General features: G+C 40.6%; 2 protein-coding genes across 8 annotated transcripts in view; one reads left to right on the top strand and one right to left on the bottom strand.

Moving 5' to 3' along the window:
- Window positions 1-1,149: 1,149 nt before the first annotated feature.
- Window positions 1,150-5,013, bottom strand: neflb (neurofilament light chain b). The gene is made up of 4 exons (XM_084729410.1): window positions 3,734-5,013; window positions 3,428-3,556; window positions 2,641-3,073; window positions 1,150-1,765 (listed from the first exon to the last, which is right to left on the bottom strand). Exons 1-4 carry the CDS (start codon window positions 4,859-4,861, stop codon window positions 1,566-1,568), a joined length of 1,890 nt encoding a protein of 629 aa, XP_084585536.1. The 5' UTR covers window positions 4,862-5,013; the 3' UTR covers window positions 1,150-1,565.
- A 5,773-nt stretch (window positions 5,014-10,786) lies between these two features.
- The window catches only part of LOC146319783 (calcineurin-binding protein cabin-1-like), a 62,098-nt gene continuing 49,832 nt past the window's right edge, over window positions 10,787-23,052 (top strand). For all 7 annotated transcript variants that reach the window (XM_084727831.1, XM_084727830.1, XM_084727827.1 and 4 more), the window contains exons 1-21: window positions 10,787-10,846; window positions 11,094-11,186; window positions 11,280-11,393; window positions 12,263-12,397; window positions 12,521-12,701; window positions 12,791-12,920; window positions 13,011-13,160; window positions 14,508-14,815; window positions 14,926-15,103; window positions 15,203-15,336; window positions 15,429-15,646; window positions 16,612-16,684; window positions 17,022-17,209; window positions 17,299-17,436; window positions 18,398-18,586; window positions 18,686-18,928; window positions 20,356-20,509; window positions 20,607-20,722; window positions 20,920-21,081; window positions 22,517-22,723; window positions 22,880-23,025. In XM_084727831.1, the coding sequence (XP_084583957.1) occupies window positions 10,814-10,846; window positions 11,094-11,186; window positions 11,280-11,393; window positions 12,263-12,397; window positions 12,521-12,701; window positions 12,791-12,920; window positions 13,011-13,160; window positions 14,508-14,815; window positions 14,926-15,103; window positions 15,203-15,336; window positions 15,429-15,646; window positions 16,612-16,684; window positions 17,022-17,209; window positions 17,299-17,436; window positions 18,398-18,586; window positions 18,686-18,928; window positions 20,356-20,509; window positions 20,607-20,722; window positions 20,920-21,081; window positions 22,517-22,723; window positions 22,880-23,025 (3,290 nt within the window). In that variant the 5' untranslated portion in view covers window positions 10,787-10,813. The remainder of the gene's footprint in view (window positions 10,847-11,093; window positions 11,187-11,279; window positions 11,394-12,262; window positions 12,398-12,520; window positions 12,702-12,790; window positions 12,921-13,010; window positions 13,161-14,507; window positions 14,816-14,925; window positions 15,104-15,202; window positions 15,337-15,428; window positions 15,647-16,611; window positions 16,685-17,021; window positions 17,210-17,298; window positions 17,437-18,397; window positions 18,587-18,685; window positions 18,929-20,355; window positions 20,510-20,606; window positions 20,723-20,919; window positions 21,082-22,516; window positions 22,724-22,879; window positions 23,026-23,052) is intronic.

Here is a 23,052-nt window from a genome sequence, read left to right as displayed (position 1 = left end):
ACAGCAATACTATTAATGTCTTCTTATTGATTAAAAAAAACACTAATGATATACCACTGGAAGAATTTTAAATGGGAAATTCAGATTTTTTTTTTTATTTTTTTTTTTAAGTGAGGTTGTATGAGGGACCAGTGATAACCTGGTCAGTGTGTCAGTCAACATGAACAGTTTGGAGAAGCAGCAGGAGTACCGCTGTAGGAAGCTGAGCAATGCAGACAGAGTGGACGGGGTCAGCAACAAAAAGTCATTGAGACATTGAATCAATAACATGCAGGACTTCCCTCAAAAAGAGAGAGAGAGTTTAAAGGTATATTACAAAGCATTTTCCTAAGACACATTTAAGTTGAAAGGTTTTCCTGTAAAACTGAGTTTAAAGGTAAATAAGTAAAGAGAAAGTTTAAAGGTGTACTACACAGGATGTTCCTAAAAAGGCAAAGCTGTTAAAGGTACACTACAAGAGTTGAAAGGTACACTACTCTGGATTTTTCTAAAGAATTGAGTTTAAAGGTATACTATGCAGGATTTTCCTAAAGAAACAAACAAACATAAAAAAAAACAGGTTTAAAGACTACCTATGCATAATTATCCCTAAAACAAAGACTTTAAAGCTCCAGTCCACAGGATTCTCCTAAACAATGTATAGACTGATATAAATATAAATTATGACTCCCTGGTGTGTGGTGGTGTCTGTATCTGCAGAGATGGTGAGTTTGCACCATTCAAAGTTACGTAGTCATAAAACTTTGTGATATACTGTGATTTTTTTTTTTTTTTTTTGACAGAACCTAAAGCAGCTCCAGCTTGCTGACTGTGTTACTTTGCTGCAGCCCTCCCTTCCAGGTACCTGTGGACTGATTTATCAATATGAAAAGAACTGAGGGCTCTTTGGCTGTCATCTGTACTTTTTCCATTAACCCCCATTAACATTCTGATGAGAAAAAGAACATTTTGTTTTAAACATAGGATGAAAATGGAGCCTGGGGCTAATTAGCAAGTACAGCTATCTATCCTTGCTCATCACAGTGAGTCACAGAGCTCGGACGTGGAGGATAATTTTCTGCTTATTGTGTTTATTTATGCCAAATGTTATTTGGTTTGAAAATTCATTGCAGTTGTTCCAAGTAGGAATGAAACGCCTGGGGCCAGCTCTGGGTTGACAAGGCTTCAAGGCTTTTATTTGAGGTTAACGCAGCACATCATGGACTTAAAGCACTCAGTGAAGTAAGGCATTTCAGACTGGGTATTGCACATACAGGCAGTTGTTCAGGCATGTTTCGGTGAGAGTAAAGCACACAGGTGTTTGCAAACACATCTCCACAAAGCATAATTTCTAGTTCAGACATTTGTCACATCCTGTCTTCAACATTAGCTTTTGTATTGTTTTAATATCTTTGCTGGTCGAGTTCACCTACATGCTGTGAGTCACTCAAGTTGATCATACAGAGGAATTTGTTCACTGACATGTTGTCTTCTGATTTCAAGAGATTTTCACTTGGTTTGAATGAGCACCAGAGAAGACGTCCCTCAGCTACAATGCTAGCAGGTATTTTTCAAAGCATTCAGATTTAAGCTTTTTTGTCGGTTGTTTTTCCATCTTTCTCCTCAGCCTCCTCCTCCTCTTGTTTGTCAGTTTCTTCCTCCTCTTTCTCGCCCTCTTCATCACCACCCTCATCCTCTTTCTGCTCAGTGTCATCTTCTTCCTCTGCTGGGCTCTCCTCCTTTCCTCCTTCCTCCTCGTCTTCTTTTTCTCCACCCTCTGCTTCACCTTCTTTGTTTCCAAAAGAAAAGAGGAGAGAGAAGAATTAATAAGCACAGCACACATATCAATTAAGGAGGTACTGCACACGTGAATGTGTTTTTCGAACATTTTTTAACTGAATTATATGACTTACTGGGATGAAACACATTAATTTTGGTGTTCACATCAGCCCCTCTCAGTATTTCATGGTTTGACGTGGCTCGAAATGCCACCAACTGTTTTTAAATCTTTTTTCCACTTAAATTTGAACTGCCAACATGGACTGTTCAAAAAGGACAACACCAGTATCATCACATATAAAAAGAAAAAACAAAACAAATGGCAAATATAATATTTATATAGTAAAGGGCAACATAAGTGAAAATGTTCTTAATTATTAAATTATTACTTCCACAGCATGTCTCTCTTTAACTTTTGTAAGAAATGTTTCACTTGGTAAAATCTGTGGATTTCCGTAAATTAAACTTCTTTTACCTTATTTATTTTTGTGGTAAAGATTAGGGTTTGGCTTACTAACAAAATTACTATGATAAAATGTTGTTTAAGGATCAAAAACCAAATCATCCTGAAACAAAGCCCTAATTCTGCAGTTTGCACCGTTATTAAAGGAGAAATAAAGTTTATTTAAAGGAAACTGAACTGGGTCAGAGGCAACCTTGGAGGTTGGGACTTATCTGTGTCATTATATTTGTATAAAAAGAGAAAGTCAACGCTCTCTTATCAGAGGTGGGCAGCCCACCTCATTAAACAACTCCTGCAGACATCTCCATATAACCGACTCCACCCCCTTCCTCAGCTCCACTTTTCAGCATATTTCAAAATTACGCAGTGGGTGGAGTTCAGCTCAGACCTGATGGTGCAGCTACACTAAATAAAATTACCTTCTCCTTCTGCTTCTCCCTCCTTTTCCTCTTCTTCTTTTTCCTCCTCCTTTTCCTCTGCCTCCGCCTCCTCCTCTGCCTCCTCTTCCTCCTTCACTTCCTCTCCCTCCTCCTCCTCCTTCTCTTCTCCCTGCTCCTCCTCTGCCTCCTCTTCCTCCTTCTCTTCCTCTTCCACCTTCTTTTCCTCCTCCTCCTCCTGCTCCTCCTCTTGAGGAGGGCTGGCCCCTGCCTGCTCTGCTTGGCTTGCAGATATTGTCTCCTCTGTGGCAAGCGTTGAAGTGTACAGGCGGGAGCTCAGCAGGTACGGAGCTGCAGACTGAAGGGAGAATTGAGTTCTCCCAAAGGATGGAGCAGCGTACATGGCCTGGGAGTAAACGCTGACAGACGTCGGCCCGGCCGCCACATTCAGACGGGTCTCTTCTCCTTCAAGGAGCTTCCTAACAGAATAAAACACATCACAATTAAATGAGAAGATGCTAAATCATTGGTGTTGGTGGCATTCATTTAAAGGCATATTATGCAGGATTTGGACTCAGTAATAAATACATCTTAACACAGCTGTGTGTTTTCTAACATAGATCTTAAAGAATTCAACATATCAGGATGAATTCTAGAATAACTTGATCACTTATGTGCTACTAAGGGTGTGTGGCGGTGTTCCTTAACTATTTATTATTTGTCTGTGTTTGAGACGCTTTGCAGATCACCTGTCCTGCAGTATTCTACCTTTAAATCCCACAATTACAACACAACATATACAACACTGGAAATACTGTGTGAATGAGACTCGCCTGTAGGCTGCGATTTCAATATCCAAGGCCATCTTCACATTCAAGAGATCCTGGTAATCTTTCAAGTAGCGAGCCATATCGTTCTTGTTTGCCCTCAACTCGTCCTCCAGTTGAGCGATTGTATCCTGCAAAGAAAAGATAAAGTAACATGTTAGTAGCACAAAATTGCATCTCAGCTATCCTTTGGGATATCATTGCAAGCTCAGTAACTGGAAACAGACCATCATACTCATCTCAATAATCAAAAAATGTGAAAATGCACAAATTATTGTACAGTGAGATATTTGCAGGCCTGTCCTGACCTGCAGTGCAGAGATCTCAGCGCTTTGTTTCTCCTCGACCTCCTGCAGTTGGTTCTCCAGAGCTTGATTCATCTCCCTGCAGGCATCGATCTCCAGCATCTTGGACTTGAGGAGTCGGCGGTATTCTCCAGCCTCATCTTTGGTGTTCCGTGCGGTCTCTGTGTTGCGGGCAGCTCCTACTGTCATCACATTCATCTTGGTACAGAACCATTCTTCAGCTGATTTGAGGTTTTGTTGTGCCAGCTTCTCGTATTGGACTCGGATGTCGCGCAGAGCGGCGGAGAGGTCAGGCTTGGCAACCTCCATCTCCACAGACACCTCGGTGCTGTACTGTATCTGGGCCTGCAGCTCTGCAATCTCGCTCTCACAGAGACGCTTCAGGAAGGCCAGCTCATCCAGCAGGGTCCCAACTCTCTTCTCCAGCTCAGCCCGGGCCAGAGCACCATCATCCGCTTCCTTCCTGGCATCCATCATCCGGCCCTCTGCCTCTGCTCGTCCCAGCACTTCATCCTCATAACGCTTCTGCATGTTCCTCAACACATCTTCCAGCTCATCCCGGTGGTCCTGGGCTGCCTCCTTCTCATGGCGGGCCTCATCCACAGCTGCATGCAGCTGACGGATCTCATGCTCGTACAGGGCCCGGAGGTTGGATGGCTCCGTCTGCCTCTGCCTCAGCAGGAGGAGCTCCGTCTCCAGCAGCTTGTTCTGCTGCTCCAGCTCATGGACTCTCTCGATGAAGCTGGCGAAGCGGTCGTTCAGATCCTGCAGCTCGGCCTTCTCCTGCGTCCTGATGGTTTTGAACTCAGCGCTGACCTGGGCGGCCTGGTCAAGGCGGAGCTCAGCGGCGGCCGGAGCAGAAAACACGGAGGAGTAGCTGGAGACAGCTCGGGCGTGCGTTGGATAACTTCTGCGTGAGGATACATAGGAAGTTATAGGGGCAGAGTGGCTGAAGTGGGCAGACCTGGATCCTATTCCTGCACCTGCTCCATATCCTGCATTACGCACAACCACTCTCCTCTTGTAGGTAGAAGGGAAGTAAGGGTCAAAGCCGGTGGAAGTCATGACTGCAGAGACAGGCTGCTCCACGTCAGTGAATGTAGCTGAGCCGACTGCACTGTGAATCTGCATTACCCCGGCTTTTATAGAGCCAGTAATGACTATGACGTCAGCTGTTTTTTGCAGGCATGCTGACAGAAGGAATTGATAATGGTGCCAGCCAGCCAGCTTCAGCCAAGGGAGAGACGGGATGGGGTGAGGAAGGGTGTGGAAGAGGAGGAGGAGGAGGAGGCGGGGACGAGCAACAAGGGACTGCAACAGACGGGGTCACTGAGGACAAAAACAGTATATTGTTACTCCTACAAACTGCAGAAGGTGTTACAATATGCTGCCATAAATCCTGACAGAGACATAATGTATCTGTCATGTAACTGTACAGACAACCTACTGTCTGATGGAGGAGAAGGAGAATAAAGCAACTTTTTAAAGGATGACTCTGCTTTATACTGTTTTCTATCATCTGTCTGCTGCGTTACACTCCTAGAAATAAAGGTGCAAACTAGAACCACAAGGGGTTCTTCAGCCTGTTCTCATAGGAGAACTTTATTAAAGGGTTCTACGTAGAAAAGGTTTCCCACAAAACCCCTTGAGAGGTTTTACATGGAACCTTCCTATGGTTTCACCCAGAACCCTTTCTGGGGGTTCTGTGAAGAGCCTTTGTACCTCCTGGGTGCTAACAAGAACCAGTCAGGGGGTTCTACCATGAACCTTTTACATTCCAAAGGATTTATCTAGAATGCAGACAAGGGGTTCCACCAAGAACCCACTTATGTTCAAAAGGATTTATATTATACTCACCCCAGTGGTTATACTGAGAACCATTTTTATATTATGTAAGGTTTTTTTTGTTTTATTTGTGAATGAAGACATGCACTGGGCGTATTCCACAGAGAAGCAGATTTTTTGGAGCTCAAACTGTCAGAACAGTACAAAATTATACAATAATAGTGCACAGAGTGTTGATAAATGCCAATAACTATGACAAATGCTGTGCTCTTTTCATTACCTGTGACAGAATTAAAAATATATATATTTAAATGCAAAAAATAGTGAATAAAAAAACAATACATTAAGTCATTTCATTGAAACCTATGTATGATGTGTGTGCAGGGGACTGCTGTGATTGGTGGAATTTGCAGAAGCAACAATGATTGGTCAAATTTGCAGAAAAGTTGCAGAGTTTGGACAAAATTGCAAAAGGTCATGCAGAATCATGGGACCGAACTTCAGCCGTCTGCGACCTGGATCCGGCTGTGGCAGATGAACTGGTGCTTTTGCTTATGACCTCATGGCTTGTTGTTCGGTGGACTGGTGGAGGTTTGCAGTCCGGGATTTAAAGGCAGGACACACTGCAGTTAGGTCCATTTCACAGCAGTATTCACTGTGCAGCTGCCTCACAGACCTCAAACATCACTGTGGGTGTGTGACCTGTCAGACAGAATCAAAACAAATAACCATAAGCACATATGAACACATTTCCCTGTACAGTTAACAACTGGCAGCAGGGTTGTCATTATCATACCATCATTTCTACACACAGTTTGTAGTTTTTTACAGTGTTGTACAGGAGAATATGAGGCTTGTGAGGGTAATATAATGTCAGTAACGTAATGTCAGTGATCCAGAATTGAGATGTAGGAATTAGCTCAATTTTTACATTAAAATGTTTAACTTATAACACACCTAAATATATTGATTTATTGGAAACCAATCAAAATGTGACATACTTTATGTTTAAAAAGTGAATTATTGAAGTGAATGCAGCTGTTTCAAGGTTTCAGTTTAAATCTATTAATGATAATATCCTGAGCTGAACCCAAACTTTATCATGAGTCTTTAACTGATTTGCAAACTTAAACTCCGTTTAGTGAAATAAAAACAATAGAAAAACACCTTTAAAACACACTTAGGTTGAACTGAGAGATCTTACAAAACAGAAAATCAAAATTGCAATGTAATAAAACCAGTGGATATTTGGGGGCTCAGTATCCCAAACATCCATGTTTAGTCAACAAGTTTCAGTTTTTTAAGTGAATTCAGTCAGTTTCGGATCAGTTGATGGCAGACTCAGTTAGCAGTAATTCATTTATGACTCAGTCTATTAACCTGATTGACTCTTTATTAGTTGCCAATGCAGTAAACATGAATGTACAAATATCTTTCTTTATGAGTCTTACTTTGAATCATGATGATCTGTGCATTAGATCAATGAATGTATATTAGTGGACCAATATTCCAAAGTGTTACCAATGTTTGGAAGAAACTGTGATTAAAAACACACTCAAACACACACATCAGTCTCAGAGAAATGTTTTAAACAATTACAAAATAAAAGTTTGCCCTCTGGTGGTCATCTGTTCAGCATGCAGCTTAAACGTTACAAATGCAGTGTTTAAGACACAGTACACTGTTTTATCAGTACCTTTTTTTTTTTTTTTTTAGACCTTTTTCACAGCAGCCGTTTTGACATGAAGTAATAAATTAAATGCAGGCGTCAGATTCAAGATTCAATATGTTTAGTGTTACACCAGTTATACAAGTATGATCAGATGAAAATGTTTGCCTCCTATATGCTCCATTGCTCCTATAAAAAAAATAACAGTAACAGAAACACGAGTAAGTAATAAAATACAAAACTAGAAATAGAATAATATTTTTTAAAAAGGAAAAAAATAAAATATACAATGTTAGATAGGATGTGTATTTGTTAAATAAAATATACTATACAACTAAGCCTATATTGCACTTATGTGTGGGTCTGAGTGTGCCAGTTAGGTATGTGTGCATGTGTTTGCTGAATATTGCATGCAGTTATTGATCAGATATTGCAGGGGGTTCGATTGCATTATTCTGTGTGTTGTTGGTTATGTATTTAATTATTTATTTATTTATTCATTCAAGCGTCTTATGTCTGTAGTCTGTCAGTGCAGATCCTGGGACTCCTGTAGGTCTGTGTTGTGTCTCCTTGTTATGTTACATCTATATTTATCTTCAACATCCTGAAAGGCCTTATTCTTTACTTACTTTTTCATTTATTTGTTGCATTGTATTTTATATTATTGTTTAAAACCCCTAAATTAGTTGTTATGTTAGCTATTTTGATGTAGTCTGTGTATGTATGTGTTTTCACAGACCATCTCTGAACACAAATGTCCAGCCTTGAAGCGGATGAGCTCACATCTCAAAGAGGTGAGATGTGAGCTGAACGACAGCGGGGCCACACTCACTCAAAGTAGATCTGCAGGGAGAGACCACTTAGAAATCCAAGAGGACACAGTGGCTAATTTTCTCAATGAGCTACAGGGACAGAGGTCAGACAACAAGTTTTGTGAGTCTATCCTGTTGAAGATGGAACAGGAGAGACAGGATCGAAAACAGAAGGAACTGGAGAGAGCGAGATCCCGGATAAGGGAGATCTGGATGAACAATCCAAATTCTCTTCAGCAGCCACAGATGGAAACTTCACATAATGTCAACGAAAGACGGACACTGACATGGACCAAAGTCCAAAAGGTGAAGTGTATTAAAAGGGGGGAAATGGCAAATAAATTATAATTACATGTGAGTACTCAGAATAATCAGGCCGTAACTGAACGTTGTAAAGAAACAGGAGACTGAAACTGATGTTGTTAAATTTATTTCTTCAGCTATGAGCATGATCTGCAGACTACAGGTAACCTACAGGTGATCTAACAGGATGTTCGTGTCTCCTCCTCTAGTCTCTCCTAAGTCTGTTGAAAACTGTCCGACTTGACTGCAGCTTCTTGTCTCCACCTCCTGCTGCGGCCTCCTGACCTCGTATCTAGTATGATCATCTAAAACAAGAAGTGGCTGCTGGGATGATGATGGTGTCACCTGATCTGATGTGGGCGTGACATCTGGGCAGCCTGGTAGCTGCCAGTCCTCTGGATAAAGTGTTGGTGCTCCTCTTCGACTTTTAATACAACTGTGTTACATAGCATGACTTTTTTATTTAGCCAGGATTTTATCTTTCGAAAAAAAAGTGTGAAAAAAAATCCAAATATGGTTCTCGTCGGTGCCGTATGGTATTGACCAATGAGAGACGATGTTACTACTTGGCGGGTCGCAAATGTGACGCTGTGACGCAAACGCACGCAGACACCGTTGACAACAACAAAGGCTGGGAGCTAAATGAAGTTTGAAAGTCGCTTCACGTCCTCTCATCACCGGACGGTTGATTACAGTTTAGAGGGCCTCGTTGTGATAACGGCGCCGTTACAGCGGCAGTCAAACCGGGAATGAACGGTGAGTCTCTCAGCTTTGTAACTGACGGTCACCCGTTGAAACACGAGCTAATGTTAGCTAGCTGCTCAAATAATGTGCTTGCAGCTAATATCAGCTAACTGAGACACTAATGTCAGTTGTAAGCTAGCTTAGGTAGCTCGTCGGGAAGATAACGTTATGTTCACCACCTGCTATATGGAGTCACAGTTTTGTTATTCACCAGTGAAGCTGTAAAGTTAGCCTTGCTCTGGACAAACAGCAGAGCTAACGTTAAGCTAGCAGTTAACCCGGCTAAGTTGTGAGTGACATTTTGGAAATATTAGTTAGCTCCCCTTAATTAGCAACGGTGCTAATTGATAACGTCTGACGGCACCAGGTTGACCTGCTCTTTTCTGCGTCCAATCAGGGTTTATTTATCCCGTGAAGCTCTCACATACACTCAACATTACACTAACCGAGTGAGTAACAGAGAGGCTTTTGTTGGCTGAAGATAGTCGTCTTGCATTGATGAATGACAGACTGTCTGGTGATGGGACCTAGCTTAATGTTACAACGTGTTTTCCTATATATGTTTATCATCTAATCTTTAAAGTGCGTTAGACATAAAACATCAGTGCTACCTACTGTGTGTTATGGATTGCTAATGCATGGTATATCATGTGGCTTAGACAGTAGATGCTCTCCAGAGGTAATGTTGTTGAATGATGATTCAGGGAAGAACTTCAGCCATACTCAGTGGAATCACTCTTTCATATAGATGTTAACTATGAAGCTCTCAGTTGCAAGGATGAACGGAGCAGGCCAGTGTATGCTGGAGGCTAGGAAGAGGAGGCACTCTGTGCAGCTAGAAATATGATATATAATGCTATTTATATATTTATTTACTTCTGTTTTTGTGTTTACTATGCATTGCATGGAGATGAAATCGCACGAATGAGCATGAATGTACAATGGAATTTGGGAGACCCAGGGGGGAAGGGTTAGGCTGGGGTTAACTAGTAATCAAAAATGTAGAGGTATGCTTGTAGCTGTAACTGTATGCTGAATTGTCTTAGATATATTAATAGGACTATAATGTGGTTAAGTGTAACTTGATGGATTTATGAAGATAAGGGGAGAAAGTACTTTTCTATTATATTAGTTTGTTCCTTTATTTGTTTTGTCAGACCAAGGGCTAAATGTGGTGAACAAAGTTCAGATATTCGGGTCACATCAACAGTGATGATGGCGATGTGCAGAGCCAGTGTTGTAAACTGTATGCACACTAATATGCTGGCAGGCAAATTTCATTTGTCTACAGATAATGTTAAAACAGCCCTTTTTAAACCTACTGTGCTCCACTGTATACAGCCCACCTGTGGTGAAGTTGTAGCAAAGCAAAAATGAAGAGGTTGCATTTAATGATGCATTTAGGATCTCTCAAGCTCCCAAGAAGTCCAAGTCATATGTTTGTGACTGATAATCTTCCCACCTTTCATGCTGTGTTGAGGAATTTTATGTATACATTCATAATTTAACTTGTTCACAAAACCTCATTATAATGGCCTTAACTGAGCCTACACAAATTGTTTTTGGAGAAATTGTTTTAATTGTTGTGGACTGCAATGATTGTATTTCTGTGTCACTGTCCTCATATTTTGTTGTTTTTATACTGATATAGACCTATGTGTTAACTTGAATTGAATTGTTACATTTTCTTGCTAATTTGTTGCCTTGCCTGATTTTACCTTTCTCTCTCTCTGTGTATTTCTAGGTACCATCCCAAGTTTCAAACAGTGAATGTGGAAGGTCTGCATTCAACATTTAAAAATGGTAAGGCTTTTTAATATTTACTGCACCCTAACCCTGGATAGCTCAGTTCATAGGGCTTGCACCCCATGTGCTGAGGCTGAGTCCTGTAGCAGCCGTGAGTTTGACTCCTTTATGTGTCCCTTTGCTGCAAGCCAGTCCCCGGCTTTCTCTCCCTCTTTCCCTTTCCTTTTGCCCCTCCTACTCTCCTCCTGAGTTATATACTACTTGCTGAAGGGCTTGGCCTCTTTATCTGTGTTTCTCTTTACAGATTCGCATTGCAGCACTGAATGCCGCTTCAACAGCTACAGATGAATCTCAGGACCCCCTGCGAAGCCACAAAAGTCAGACAAAAGAGGCTCAGGTACAGACTGCAGGCCTGTCAGGTGCTAATGCAGACATTTTCGACTAGATCTTAAGTAAGTTGTCTGATTTTTCTTAAAATTTCCGTCCACAGGAAGCCGAGGCATTTGCTTTATATCACAAAGCTTTAGATCTGCAGAAGCATGACAAGTTTGAAGAGTCTGCCAAGGCTTACCATGAGCTCCTCAAAACTCCACTGCTCAAAGAGGTAAAAAATCACACAGCATACAACCAGGTCAAAAATCTTTGTTATATGGCTGCACAGAACCTCCAAAATATTGTGTATCTGGGATGTAATTGAGAGCAGCGTAATACTCTTATAGAATCACTCCAACACGTTTAGTCATCAAAGATGATCACTTGTTTGGTACAGATATATTTCTGCGTGATATCCAGGCCGTGGTCGTGGTTTATGATGTGAAATAACCAAATTAATCTTCATAATAACATAATAAAATGACAGAATTGGAGCAGAAAATTCTTATGAAGAGCATCTAAAATACTGATCAGTATTCATTAAAAGATATTGTTTACATATTTCAGCCGTCCTTTGGGTTCTAAGTCCACTGAACTCATGAATTAATTTCAGAAAGTGGCGGTGAAGTAGTTTTCACATCGGTGTTTAAAAATTCAGACTTAAGTGCCAAAATTAATTTTCACTGATTAAAAAACATGTACTATTGTCTAAAGATGTGCACTTCAGATTTAGTCATATGTGGCACAAACGCTACCCACATATAGAAGAGTAATTATTATTTACTGAGTTTATTTTTTGTTGAGTTCATGCTTTGGAAAAAGTTTTACATAAATTTGGTCAGGTAAAGAAGAAAAGATTTGAAACAAAATGATATGATTGTTACATAAGTTCACTGCATGTTTTCTGTAATAACTGTTGAATAAAAGCAACCTTCTTCAGTAAGGCTTGCAGTTTTGGCTCATGTAAATAAAATAGGCATTTTTCGTTATTACATTGCAAACACATTTCATTGTTATATATCTTCTTTAGGTTTTCTCTTGGTAGAATATGCCCTTTTTAGAACTGGTTTCAAATTTGCTGTATTTTTTTTAATATTTCAGGCGATGCCGTCAGACGATCAGAGAGTGGGACTCAAGCATCCCGGACTGATGTTAAAATATTCTACTTTTAAAAACTTGGCAAGTATGGCTGCAACACGGGATGATCTGGAAACCGCTATGGAGTTTTATTTGGAGGTACCAGTTTTAATAGTTTATAATCATTCTTTGCATTGCACCGCAACTAAATGTGTCTTTTTAATGCTCAGGAGTTAGACTGCAAGTGTTCACACCGTATGTTCTGCTCTGCTCTTTCCTCAGGCAGTTATGTTGGACTCCACTGATGTGAACATGTGGTACAAAATTGGTCAGGTGGCCGTGCGACTCGTGCGCATCCCTCTGGCTCGACATGCATTTGAGGAGGGATTGAACTGTAACCCAGACCACTGGCCCTGCCTGGACAACCTCATCACTATTCTCTACACGCTCAGTGACTACACCTGTATGTCATTCATCATCATAAGCTCCATATCCTCTGTCATTACCAGTACAGGAAAGAAAAGTAACTGTCATCTGCATACGTTTGTCCAGGCTGTTTGTACTTCATCGCCAAAGCTTTAGAGAGGGATCACTGTTACACCAAAGGCCTGGTGCTGAAGGAGAGGATCTTTGAGGAGCAGCCCTGTCTGAAGAGGGACACTGCACAGATGTTCATGAAATGGTGACGCCTCATCTGTTTTTAGAATGTGCTCTAGCTGCACCTCTGTACTTTCACATCGCTGATGAACTTTGTGCTGTGGGTCCTTTGCAGTGATATGTCCATTCATTATGTGGAAGTGGAGAAAGAGGAACACGACTCCATTGTGGAAGAGGCGCTGGAGATGAGGAAGCGTAGACAGGCGCTCTCTCAGTGTGAACCAAAACCTGACCTGGTCCTGATTCAGCCCATCCGCTGCCTCTCGTGAGTGCTGCGCTGCTGTGTCTCAGTGAAATGTTGTTTTTTTCCTTATGTCTGGGTGATTCAGTTACATGCACATTGTGATATTTTTAGGCTCTTTTTGCAATGAAATTGCACGAGCAAGTGAAAATTGTGGAAGAAAGTTGCAGAAAGTTGCAAGTTATATATGATTCACTACAAACAAAACTGCACCGTTCAAAGTAACCTCACCAAAAAGGCTCACAAGTACAAAACCTTCAATAAACTATGCCTTATTTGTAGATGAAGAAGTGTACAGAGCATTGATTAATGTAAAAAACAATGATAAACCTTCTGTTCTTCTCAGGACCTGTGACAAAATGAAATCTAAATGCAAAAAAGTCATGAATAATAAATCTAAACGTGGACTGGGTTCATAGAGACGCACATGTATCATGTCAGTTTTGCAGAAAAGTTGCAGTTTGCACAAAATTGCAATGCCACGCAGAATTCACAAGGATAGCTTGAGTTTTCATGACTTGTTGCAATTGCAGCTTCCTGGAGGGACTGACATCTGCATTCAAACACACACACACTGTATATGCAAGCCTGAGCATGGGGTGGTCAGATACTCAGGAACACAGTCATTTCGGTAATATATTTATAATTTTTCATTATCGAGCACACGTTTCTCCTCAAGTTCTACTTCTTGAATCACGAGTTTCCATTTTTATTTAGTCTAACAGTTTGTTTTTCTTCCAGCCTTATGTTATTTGCTTCAGTACTGTGATTTTCAGGATTTTGAATAAATACTTGACTTCAAAACAAATTTTCCTGAATTAAAAAACAATAATAATTTGCATTACCACAGTTCCTCCAGCACTGAGAGTTTGTTTCTTTTACATTTAGAAATAATTTCTGGGGTCAAAAATATCTTGTTTATTTTCCAAGCAAATTCTCTCCAATATAAGGAATTAATGGTTTTGAATATCATTAAATATCCGTGTCCATTCTTCATGTATTATTTTTGTTCCCTTTTTATCTTCACAGTTGCAAATATTGCCTCTTCATTCGTATTGTATTTTTTTTTAAAAATTCCTTGTATTTGTTCATGACATTTGAAAAAGGGATGAATTCTTTATTGGTTTTATCTTATTTACAGGTATTTATAAAGCTGATTATTTGCTATGTGATAATGTTTAGTAATCTTTTCAAAAGAATCCATCTCATATTCAGACAGTCGGTCAGTTTTGCAAACCTTTAGTCAACCTTTATCCTCAATGGCTATAATATGTTGTTTTCTCCCATTTTGTATTTTTACATTGAATCAGTAACATCTCTTTTTCAGACATTTTGAGCTGATATTAACAAACTGTTGTTTTTGTATCTCAGATGGAAGCATGTGGGTGAAAGCCTTCTTGCAATGTACAGGCATCAGACCACATGTGAGCCCCCACGCCCAAGTCTTGGCCGCAGGATTGACTTGTCAGAGTATCGTGACCCAAAGTTCCTCCAGAACCTCCCCCAACCCAGCAGCCCCGTCAGTATGGGCCAGACCACCGTGATGAGCAGCAGCCCCAGCTCTTCCCTGCCGCCAGTCGCCCTCCCCGAGCCGTCAGCTCTGTCCCAACCTGGTGCTCAACCTCAGATCACCCCCAGCCAGACCACTGTGGAGGTCACCACCTCTGCTCCCCCTGTCGGTCAGTTGTCCATACAGAGAAATTTCTTTTTGGACGTGTGTTAATAAATAATTATTTAACTAACTAATATTGTCTGATGTTTTTTTCCTTCTCATACTGTATTTTCACAGCCACAGCGATGGAAGTGTCGCTGACAGATAAAGTAAAGAAAGCTCCGAAGAGGAAGCGTGTGGTGGAAGATAGTGGGGAGACGGCCAAGAGACGCTCGGCACGTGTCCGAAACACAAAATGCAAGAAGGAAGAGAAAATTGATTTTCAGGAACTGCTTTTTAAATACCTACCATCCAGGTCACTTACACTAAACCTGATGTAGAGCACATGAAAATATGTACTGTAGCTCGTTATATGGTACTCTTTATTAAAAACTCTTTTGCTGGTTTTTCTCAGACTAAAGAAGTTTGATCCTGATAATGATGATGAGAGTCTGAGTAATCTGGAAACACAGTGTGATGGGAAGGAGGATGTGCAGCCTCTACATGGCAGCTGCTTGCCTGTTGACACAGTTGAATACATGGAGTCTGGTAGGTACAGTAGTGTGTCGTGGATCTGTGTTTACAACTATACCTTGTTGCCATTCTTGTCATATTTACAAATTGTGCATTCCTGTCTGTAGAGCAACAAGACGTCCACACTTTCCTCCTCAATAATATGACCAACGGCGGCATTCTGGACCTGATGATGCGTTATCTGAAGGCAGTGGGTCAGAAGTTCCTGGAGGAGTGGCCTCGGGGGCTGGCTGCTGTGGTGCTGGAGGTCCATCAGACCTGGAGGAAGCACAGCAGTGGTCTTCCTAACCCTCTGCTTCGGGACTGCAGCAACCAACACATCCGGGTAAATGAAAAACAAAAAAATAAGGGTTCATTTTCTTGAACTTGAATTATAAAATATATTGTAAATGTTATGTCTCCAGTGAGACTCACTAGACAAAAAATATCAATCATCGAAATATGTTATTTATGGAAAATTCATTAGCTGTCATCATTTTAATGACAGCTAATGATAGATTTTTTGTAGTTTCCTACTTTGTTTGAAATATGTCTTTAAAAAATTTTACTGAAATTAAGACATTGATATAGAGATCTATGGAATAGTTCAAAGCTTGGTTCATGATGTGAATTCTAAATGACAATGAAATTCTAAAACTTTGTTTCCTTCAATTTCTGCACAGTTGCAGATACACTAATATTACTGGCATGATATTATTAGATTTCAAGAGTGGCTGCGTAGGATTGTTTCTGACTTGTGTGATCCAGAGATTTCCAATAACTCCAGAGTGTACAGTCCAAAAGTTAAAATGTATTTTTTTAAAAAGGATGGATGTAATCTTTTTGTCATCATGTTAAAATGTTTTTATATACAAAATATTCTGTGAGAGTTCAGCCTTTCAGAAACAACAGTCACTGTTTTCAAAAAAGCTCCTGATTGCCGCACTTAAAGCGAGACAGCACTTGTATTTATCAGGTGGTCTAACAGTACCATAAATTATATTCATGTTGACAAAACTGACAAGTTATATTAATGAAAGAAAGTTGATTTAATAGAAGAAGAATAACGTGTTTAATCTGTTGAATCTCTTTATTCAATTTGAGGATTTTGTTCAGAGTCTTCTGATCTCTATTTGTAGAATCACTCTGGATCCAATTTTGGAAATGTCTCCAGACTCCAGTGTCTAATAAAGATTTAAATTTACTAAAATAGAAAGTAGAGATGCAACTATATTTTTTTCATCAGGACTGGCTTCATATTTTGCCCCCTCAGTGACCTCTAATACATGTTTGTATCTGCTACATGTGCAGGAAATGTTGGCAGTGAGCTTAGCGTGTATGGAACTGCAGTTGGAACAATGGTCACACAATAAAGGGAAGACATGTAAGTAGCAGTGAGCTAACCTCCTTTTATCTCTGATTGTATTTTGACCAAACTTGGTTTATTGGTGCTTTACGGTGCTCTGCTGCTGTAGGTTAAAGCTACATTGTGGAGCCCAGAGTCCAGGGTCATATATCAAATCTCAAGCCCTGCTGACAAAATATTGACCAAACTTCAGTTTGATTGTCATTGTTGCATTTTAAGAAATTGCCTAAAGGAGGCACTGCAATTGCAGTTCTACACATGATGATGTACAGGATATGTTAAATATTGGAAAGTCATCTGTGGAGAACAACACATTTACACTAGGCTTATTATAATAATGTTTTTCCTTGTCTAGTGCCTCCAAGAAGAAGCAGCGCTGGTCCTGGCAGTGATGCAGCTGACTCAGAATTCCCTGGGCAGCACTTTCAAGGTGACTTATTACTCCTGGCTTTGGGTTCATCCCAGAAAGACCTGTTTGAGGAGGACTGGCTGGATGTTATGGTGCGTGTCTACTGGCTCAAGGCTCGATTCCTGGCCCTGCAGGTAAAGTCTGCACTCTTGATTATATGAGTCCTTTCTGCTCAGCTCAGCCAGGCGTGACTTGTAAGTCTGTCTATCTCGTCTTTTGTCAGGGAGACATGGACTTGGCCCTGGAGAGCTACGATGTCTGTACAGGCCTGTTGCAGAGCAAACCGAAGACCCCTGAAGGGAAATATTACACGATCAACCTGCCTAATCTGCGCATAGATGCAGCGATCTCTGTGGAGGAGGTCAGTGTGGCGGCTGATGAAACAGTTCTGTCTTTTATCAATATAACCCTCGTTGCTATAATATTCTACTTTAATTTTAAAATGACGTTTCTTTAATATGTTTATGTGTTATTAAAAATAAACTATTGATGGTTTATACAGCCGCTGCAGAGGACTGACAGCCTCCATACATGGGGCGGACGCTCTACCAACTGAGCTAAACAGCTGCCCCATGAATACTTAAGTATTTTTAAAAAGTACTCTAGTACTTTAATTCAAGTAAAATTTTGACTGAGCTGCTTTCACTTGTGGTTGAGTAATATCTGACCAGGAGTATCTGTACTTTGAGTATTTAGTCCACCACTGGCAATATGGTCTTATAAAGAAAAGTCTACCAGTGCTCCATTCTACAGTTGTGTAGGGAAAACAAACCAACTTTCTCATCCAAACTGCAATGATGTGTGGAGAAACCAATTCAGAGACAAATCATAACACATCATGGTACACTGAATCTAACATTTTCAAAGTAGATGAATTTGCATACAGAAATAAACTATCACCATCATCAATTGCTGATAAAAATGCTGCTTTAATTAATTTTCTTTCTTGCTCCAGCAGAAAAACATCATTTGTTTATACAATAGAAACCAAACTTTTTTTTGTAAGTCTATTTATAGGTTGAAACTCATTCAGTCACCTTATTATCAATCAACAGTCTGTTATAATAATAATAGCAATAATCTGAAATACACCATCAGCTGTCTTCTTGGATCTTAAGAAGCACATAATTTTGATTTTGTTGGCTTTTAGTACAAGTCTCAGTTCAGAGATAACGTTGAAAGAATGTGTGCTGTAATTATACTATACAACACAGTTATTCTATTGATTTTGAGCAGTAAATTATTTAAACTATTATTTTAGTAAGTCCCTTGAAAAGCTTCTGGGTGTATTGACTGTGGGTTTCTTCTCTCCCTGTGGACAGATTGACAAGAGGTTAAAGTCTCTGGAGCGTTGTCAGTCTTTGGAGGAGATCCAGCGTCTCTTTGAGGCTGCAGACTATGAGTCTGTTGTGCGCCTGCTGCAGCCCACTCTTAATTATGGCGGCAGGAGTAAACCTCTGGAGTTTGTGAGCTCAGCACCGGAGCGGCCTGCTCAGCTGATGCTGCTGCAGGTTGGGTATAAAACACTGCAACAATATTGATTCAATCAGTATTTATTTCAAAATGCGTGATGAGTGACTTATTCTCTGAATGTTAACTCTCTGGTTTAGAACTCTCTGTTGAAGATGGAGGACTACCAGCAATGTTTGGAGTGCAGCGAGTTGGCTCTGAATGAAGCCCTGCAGCAGCTCAGCTCTGCTCCAAACAGCTCCCCACCCAGTAAGGAGGAGTGGACCAGCACCATCGTGAAGCTGCTGGACGGCATCGAGGTCTGCTTCAACAAAAACTCACAGCTTCTCAGCAACGTCCCCCACTTTTCCAGTATGGCTCGACTGGCAAACAACCTGATCCAGGTTAGAAGGGAGCTGTTTTCCTAAAAAAAACAGATGTAGGGATAGTTCAAATTATTTGAAGTACGGTTGCATGAACTATTTACCTGTAGTCATTGTATTGTGTAGGTAGGTGTGGCAGGTATACGAATCAAATATCACTCTCTCCTTGCAGAACACGGGAGTTGCTCATCTACCTCTGCCTCGATTGTTCAGTTTGTTTGTTTTTGTGTGACTTTGGTGTTTTAAAGGCTTAATTTAGATTCACCAAAGTCACTCAACAACACAAAATAACTGACAGAGGCAGCTGTAGATGAGCAACTCTCATTTTCTGTGAGGTAGAATTGCTGCTTTTGTCAAAGAAGTCTGGTGGCTTTAAAGAAAACAAAATTCTGCTTATTTAGCAGGTGCACTTTTTGTCTTTAGCTACCTGAAACGTTTTGCTGTTGACCCTGTCCACAACATTACGTTGCTTAACTTCCTACACCTGAGCCTGTTTCAGAAAGCAGGTTTCCCAAACTCTGTGCCTGATCCTGAACTTTGAGTTTTCAGTTTCAAGTTGAGCTGAACAGAGTTAGAGAGAGTCAGAATTAGTTTGCCGACAATGATTTAATCGCATGCATGACAGCCATCATCAGTGGAGCTCTAATGCTATGATTAACCATGGCAACAGGTAAATAAAAGGCACAAACTTCATTTTAAACCAGTGGATGTAGAAATTGAATTTGTGCCAGTGCAGACCATGACATTTATCTTGGAAAAACAGGAGTGGAGAAAGGAAGTTAAGAAGTTAACACATCTTCAATTCATCATTTATCAAACTGTAATGGTCAAAATGCAGGTGGCAGCAACTCAAGATAAAACTATGGATCAAAGAGATAAGACAGTTTATTAATTGACCTCTGATTGTAAAGTCAGAGTCCAACCCACTAATAATGATTTTGCAGGTGTCGAGGTTCAAACCAATTTTATTTAAAAATCCTGCTCAACAGGATTCTGTATTTCAACGTGTGTAAATATTTCAACATGAAATGATGTTAAAAGACTTGAAGACAAATGCAGCTGATGTTCTGATGTTTCTGCTGCACCACAACCATCCTCACTCAGATATTCATATTATTTCCAACATGATATGGTAACTGACAGGCTTGTTTCATCTATGTGATCAATCACAATATGACACATGATTGTTCATTGATTAGTGTCTTATGCAGATTACTTTGATTGAAACAGTGATTACTACAGTAATCTTTGGTAAACATCTGGTTGACAGCCTGACGTGGGGCGTGCTGATGCCACCTACTGTAGGTAATACACTGACCATGGATAAGCAGCTCACACAATCCAACATAAAATAAACAAAAACTACCCCTTTAAAGTGACACCAAAGTAAGAAAGTGATGAGTCTTTGTGGAATTTGAATTTATTGTGTGATTGCTGCTGTGTTTCAGCTGATTGATCTTAGCATGAGCATTTCCGACGATCCCAAGGAGCCTTATTTCTTCTCCGTCCTGCCGTGGATCATCCTGTATCGGATTATCAAACACGAAGAAGCTGCTTTTGACTGTATGCTCCGACAGCATATGTCTGTAGGGGACGATGAAGGTTTGTTGACTCCTTGTTTTCATGCCGTCAGTGTTCCCTCTGTGTTTATGTCACGGTGGTTGTTACATTGAGTGACCCTGTCGAGTCTCACTTTCAGATGACTCAGATACTCCCATGCTGCCCTCCTCCCTGATGCTTCTCAACACAGCCCATGAGTATCTTGGCCGTCGGTCCTTGTGCTGCAACTCAGATGGTTTACTCCTCAAGTTCTATGCAAGTTTATATAAGTTTCTCTGCAAATGTTGTTTTCTAAGTGACTGTTATATATTCTGATCTGAAGAAATAGAAATATTTTGATAGAATTGGATATGTTATGCTTTATTCAACTGAAGACCTAATGTACTGCATATTTCTGTTAATATGAACCATTTGAGCCATGTGACAGAGCTTCATTCTTACGTTTGTTATAGGTTCGAGTTTTGGAAAAAGAGCTCACTGCCTCTTCCAAAAATGACACTCATCCCTACAAGGAGGAGTTGGAGATGGCCTTGGAGCAGTGCTTTTTCTGCCTGTACGCCTACCCCAGTAAGAAGAGCAAGGCTCGCTACCTCGAGGACCACTCGTCTCCACAGGTCACTTCACTCACAAGCTTTTCAAAGTTAATCAGTTTAGGTATATAGTACAGAAATCAGTCTCAGCTGACCTATGTGAAAACAACATAGGGCTGCTGTTATCAGTTATTTTAGTAATTGAATGTCTACTGATTATTACATTGATTAATTGAATAATTAGATAAGAAATATTGTCGCTTTCTTATAGAGCAATAGTAAATATACAAACGAGAAAATAAGACTGATCCCTTACAATGATTAAAAGCAGATTTTTTTTATTGCTTAATTATGTGCAATAATGTTATCTGTCAAAATCACACCAACCCCTAATGGAATGCAGCCTTTTCCAGAAATGTTCCTGCATTTTTACTGGAGGGGGTTGTGTATGAATGAAAGCCAGAATCAAGTTTCTGGAAAATCTGCACTGGAAATTTTCCAGCCACCAGTCAAATGCTGGCAAAATATGCAAGTGGCTGATAGATTTGCGCCACTTACCATTTCGTAATTTGTGCCATCAAATCATGTAATAATCGTGATTTTTAGCGAACAACTTATTCAAGTTTCTCGAGGAATTGTTTCTTAAACCAAAATGTTATGTAACTGAAAAGGTAAAACCAAAAACTCCAAATGAGGCTGGGCTGGTGTGCAGTAAATAGCTAAATGGTGTTGAAGAGGCAGTGAAACAGTGAAGAGGTGGTGAAAATGCCTCAAGGCTTTGACTAATTGGTATAATTTCTCACCTGTTTTGGCAAACTTACATAAATAGAGTGTTTGAATGGGAGCAGGCTGCCAGTGACGTAAATATGCGCCCTCATTGACCCTCACAACACACAGGAAATCTGCTTTATCCATTAATGTTGTTTTGTCGGCTCGCAGGGTGCACACGTCTGCTGTCATTGAAATAAATTGAGGCTGTGAAATTGGATTAATGGCATAATAGCATTAATTGACTGAGTGAGAAATGAGAAAATGTTTAGCGCAATCGCAAACAACATACTTGCACTATCAGATCTGCTGCACTTCACTCACTGTTGTTTAGCTGTTTCTGCCCTCCTCTGTGTCCACATTCTGAAATCATGAAACAAAATTTATTTGTTGTCTTTTTGGAGCTTCTTCACAGCAAGGATTCTTTGTGAATAACTAGATTTGATCTGAGTTTAAAAAATGAGACTCAGACAATATTCTACCTCCTTCAGGTGTGACTCATGGCACTGGGAAACTTTGTGGTCTCTTGTATTTTTGTAATACACATGTCCAGCCACCAGGTGGGGGTGTTTCCCCCAGCTGTGTATCATTTTGATTGTCTGCCATTCTGAGTGTAATTAACACCACAGTGCAGGACAAGAGTCCCCAAGAGATGTGGACACCACTAATTTGCTGCGGCACTGTGTGTGACGCTCTGACACGATGGTCTGTGACACTAATGTTTCCTGTGGAACAAATCTGTGTTCTGCAGGTCGAGCTGCTCTGGTCTGACGCCCTCTTCATGTTCCAGTATTTCAAACCAAAGTCTCTGCCTGAGTTTGACAGCTACAAGACGAGCACAGTGTCCGCAGAGTTAGCCAATCTGCTGAGGAGGTTTGCTGGCATCGCCCCCCAGAGTGACACCCCCACCCTCACCATGGAGGAAGTGGGAGCGTACATCGAGAGCATGACGGAAAAGGTCAGTCGGTGGGCCCACACTGGTTGTGAGCAACACCAGGGAGTTACACATGCTGAACAGTTTGAAGTTTGAATTCTTCCTCTACCTTTAAGTCACTCTCTAAACTTCATGTGCATGTTTGTCGCTGAGAATCCAGATTATTTTTGTCTCTTTCAGGCCCCATGCCTTCCTGAGGGCAGCACTCCTCCACCTCCAATCATTGATGAGATCTACTATCTGCAGGCTGATTACCATTTCAAGAACAAGGAGCAGTCCAAAGCCATCAAGTTCTACATGCAGGACATCTGTGTGTGTCCCAACAGGTAAATGAATACACTACTGTCAGTGCT

The sequence above is a fragment of the Lutjanus erythropterus genome, chromosome 10 (genome assembly GCF_056507025.1).
Source record: "Lutjanus erythropterus isolate fLutEry1 chromosome 10, fLutEry1.hap2, whole genome shotgun sequence".
In the NCBI taxonomy this organism is placed as follows: Eukaryota; Metazoa; Chordata; class Actinopteri; order Lutjaniformes; family Lutjanidae; genus Lutjanus; species Lutjanus erythropterus.
This window is presented reverse-complemented; position numbering and strand designations above follow the sequence as displayed.

Excerpts from the sequence above, each read along its gene's own strand:
- neflb (XM_084729410.1), bottom strand. The coding sequence starts at position 4,861 with ATGCAGATTCACAGTGCAGTCGGCTCAGCTACATTCACTGACGTGGAG. Across the intron at positions 3,557-3,733 it reads CTGAGATCTCTGCACTGCAG|GATACAATCGCTCAACTGGA; the intron begins GTCAGGACAGGC and ends TTTTCTTTGCAG. Across the intron at positions 3,074-3,427 it reads AAATCGCAGCCTACAGGCGA|CTCCTTGAAGGAGAAGAGAC; the intron begins GTCTCATTCACA and ends TCTGTTAGGAAG.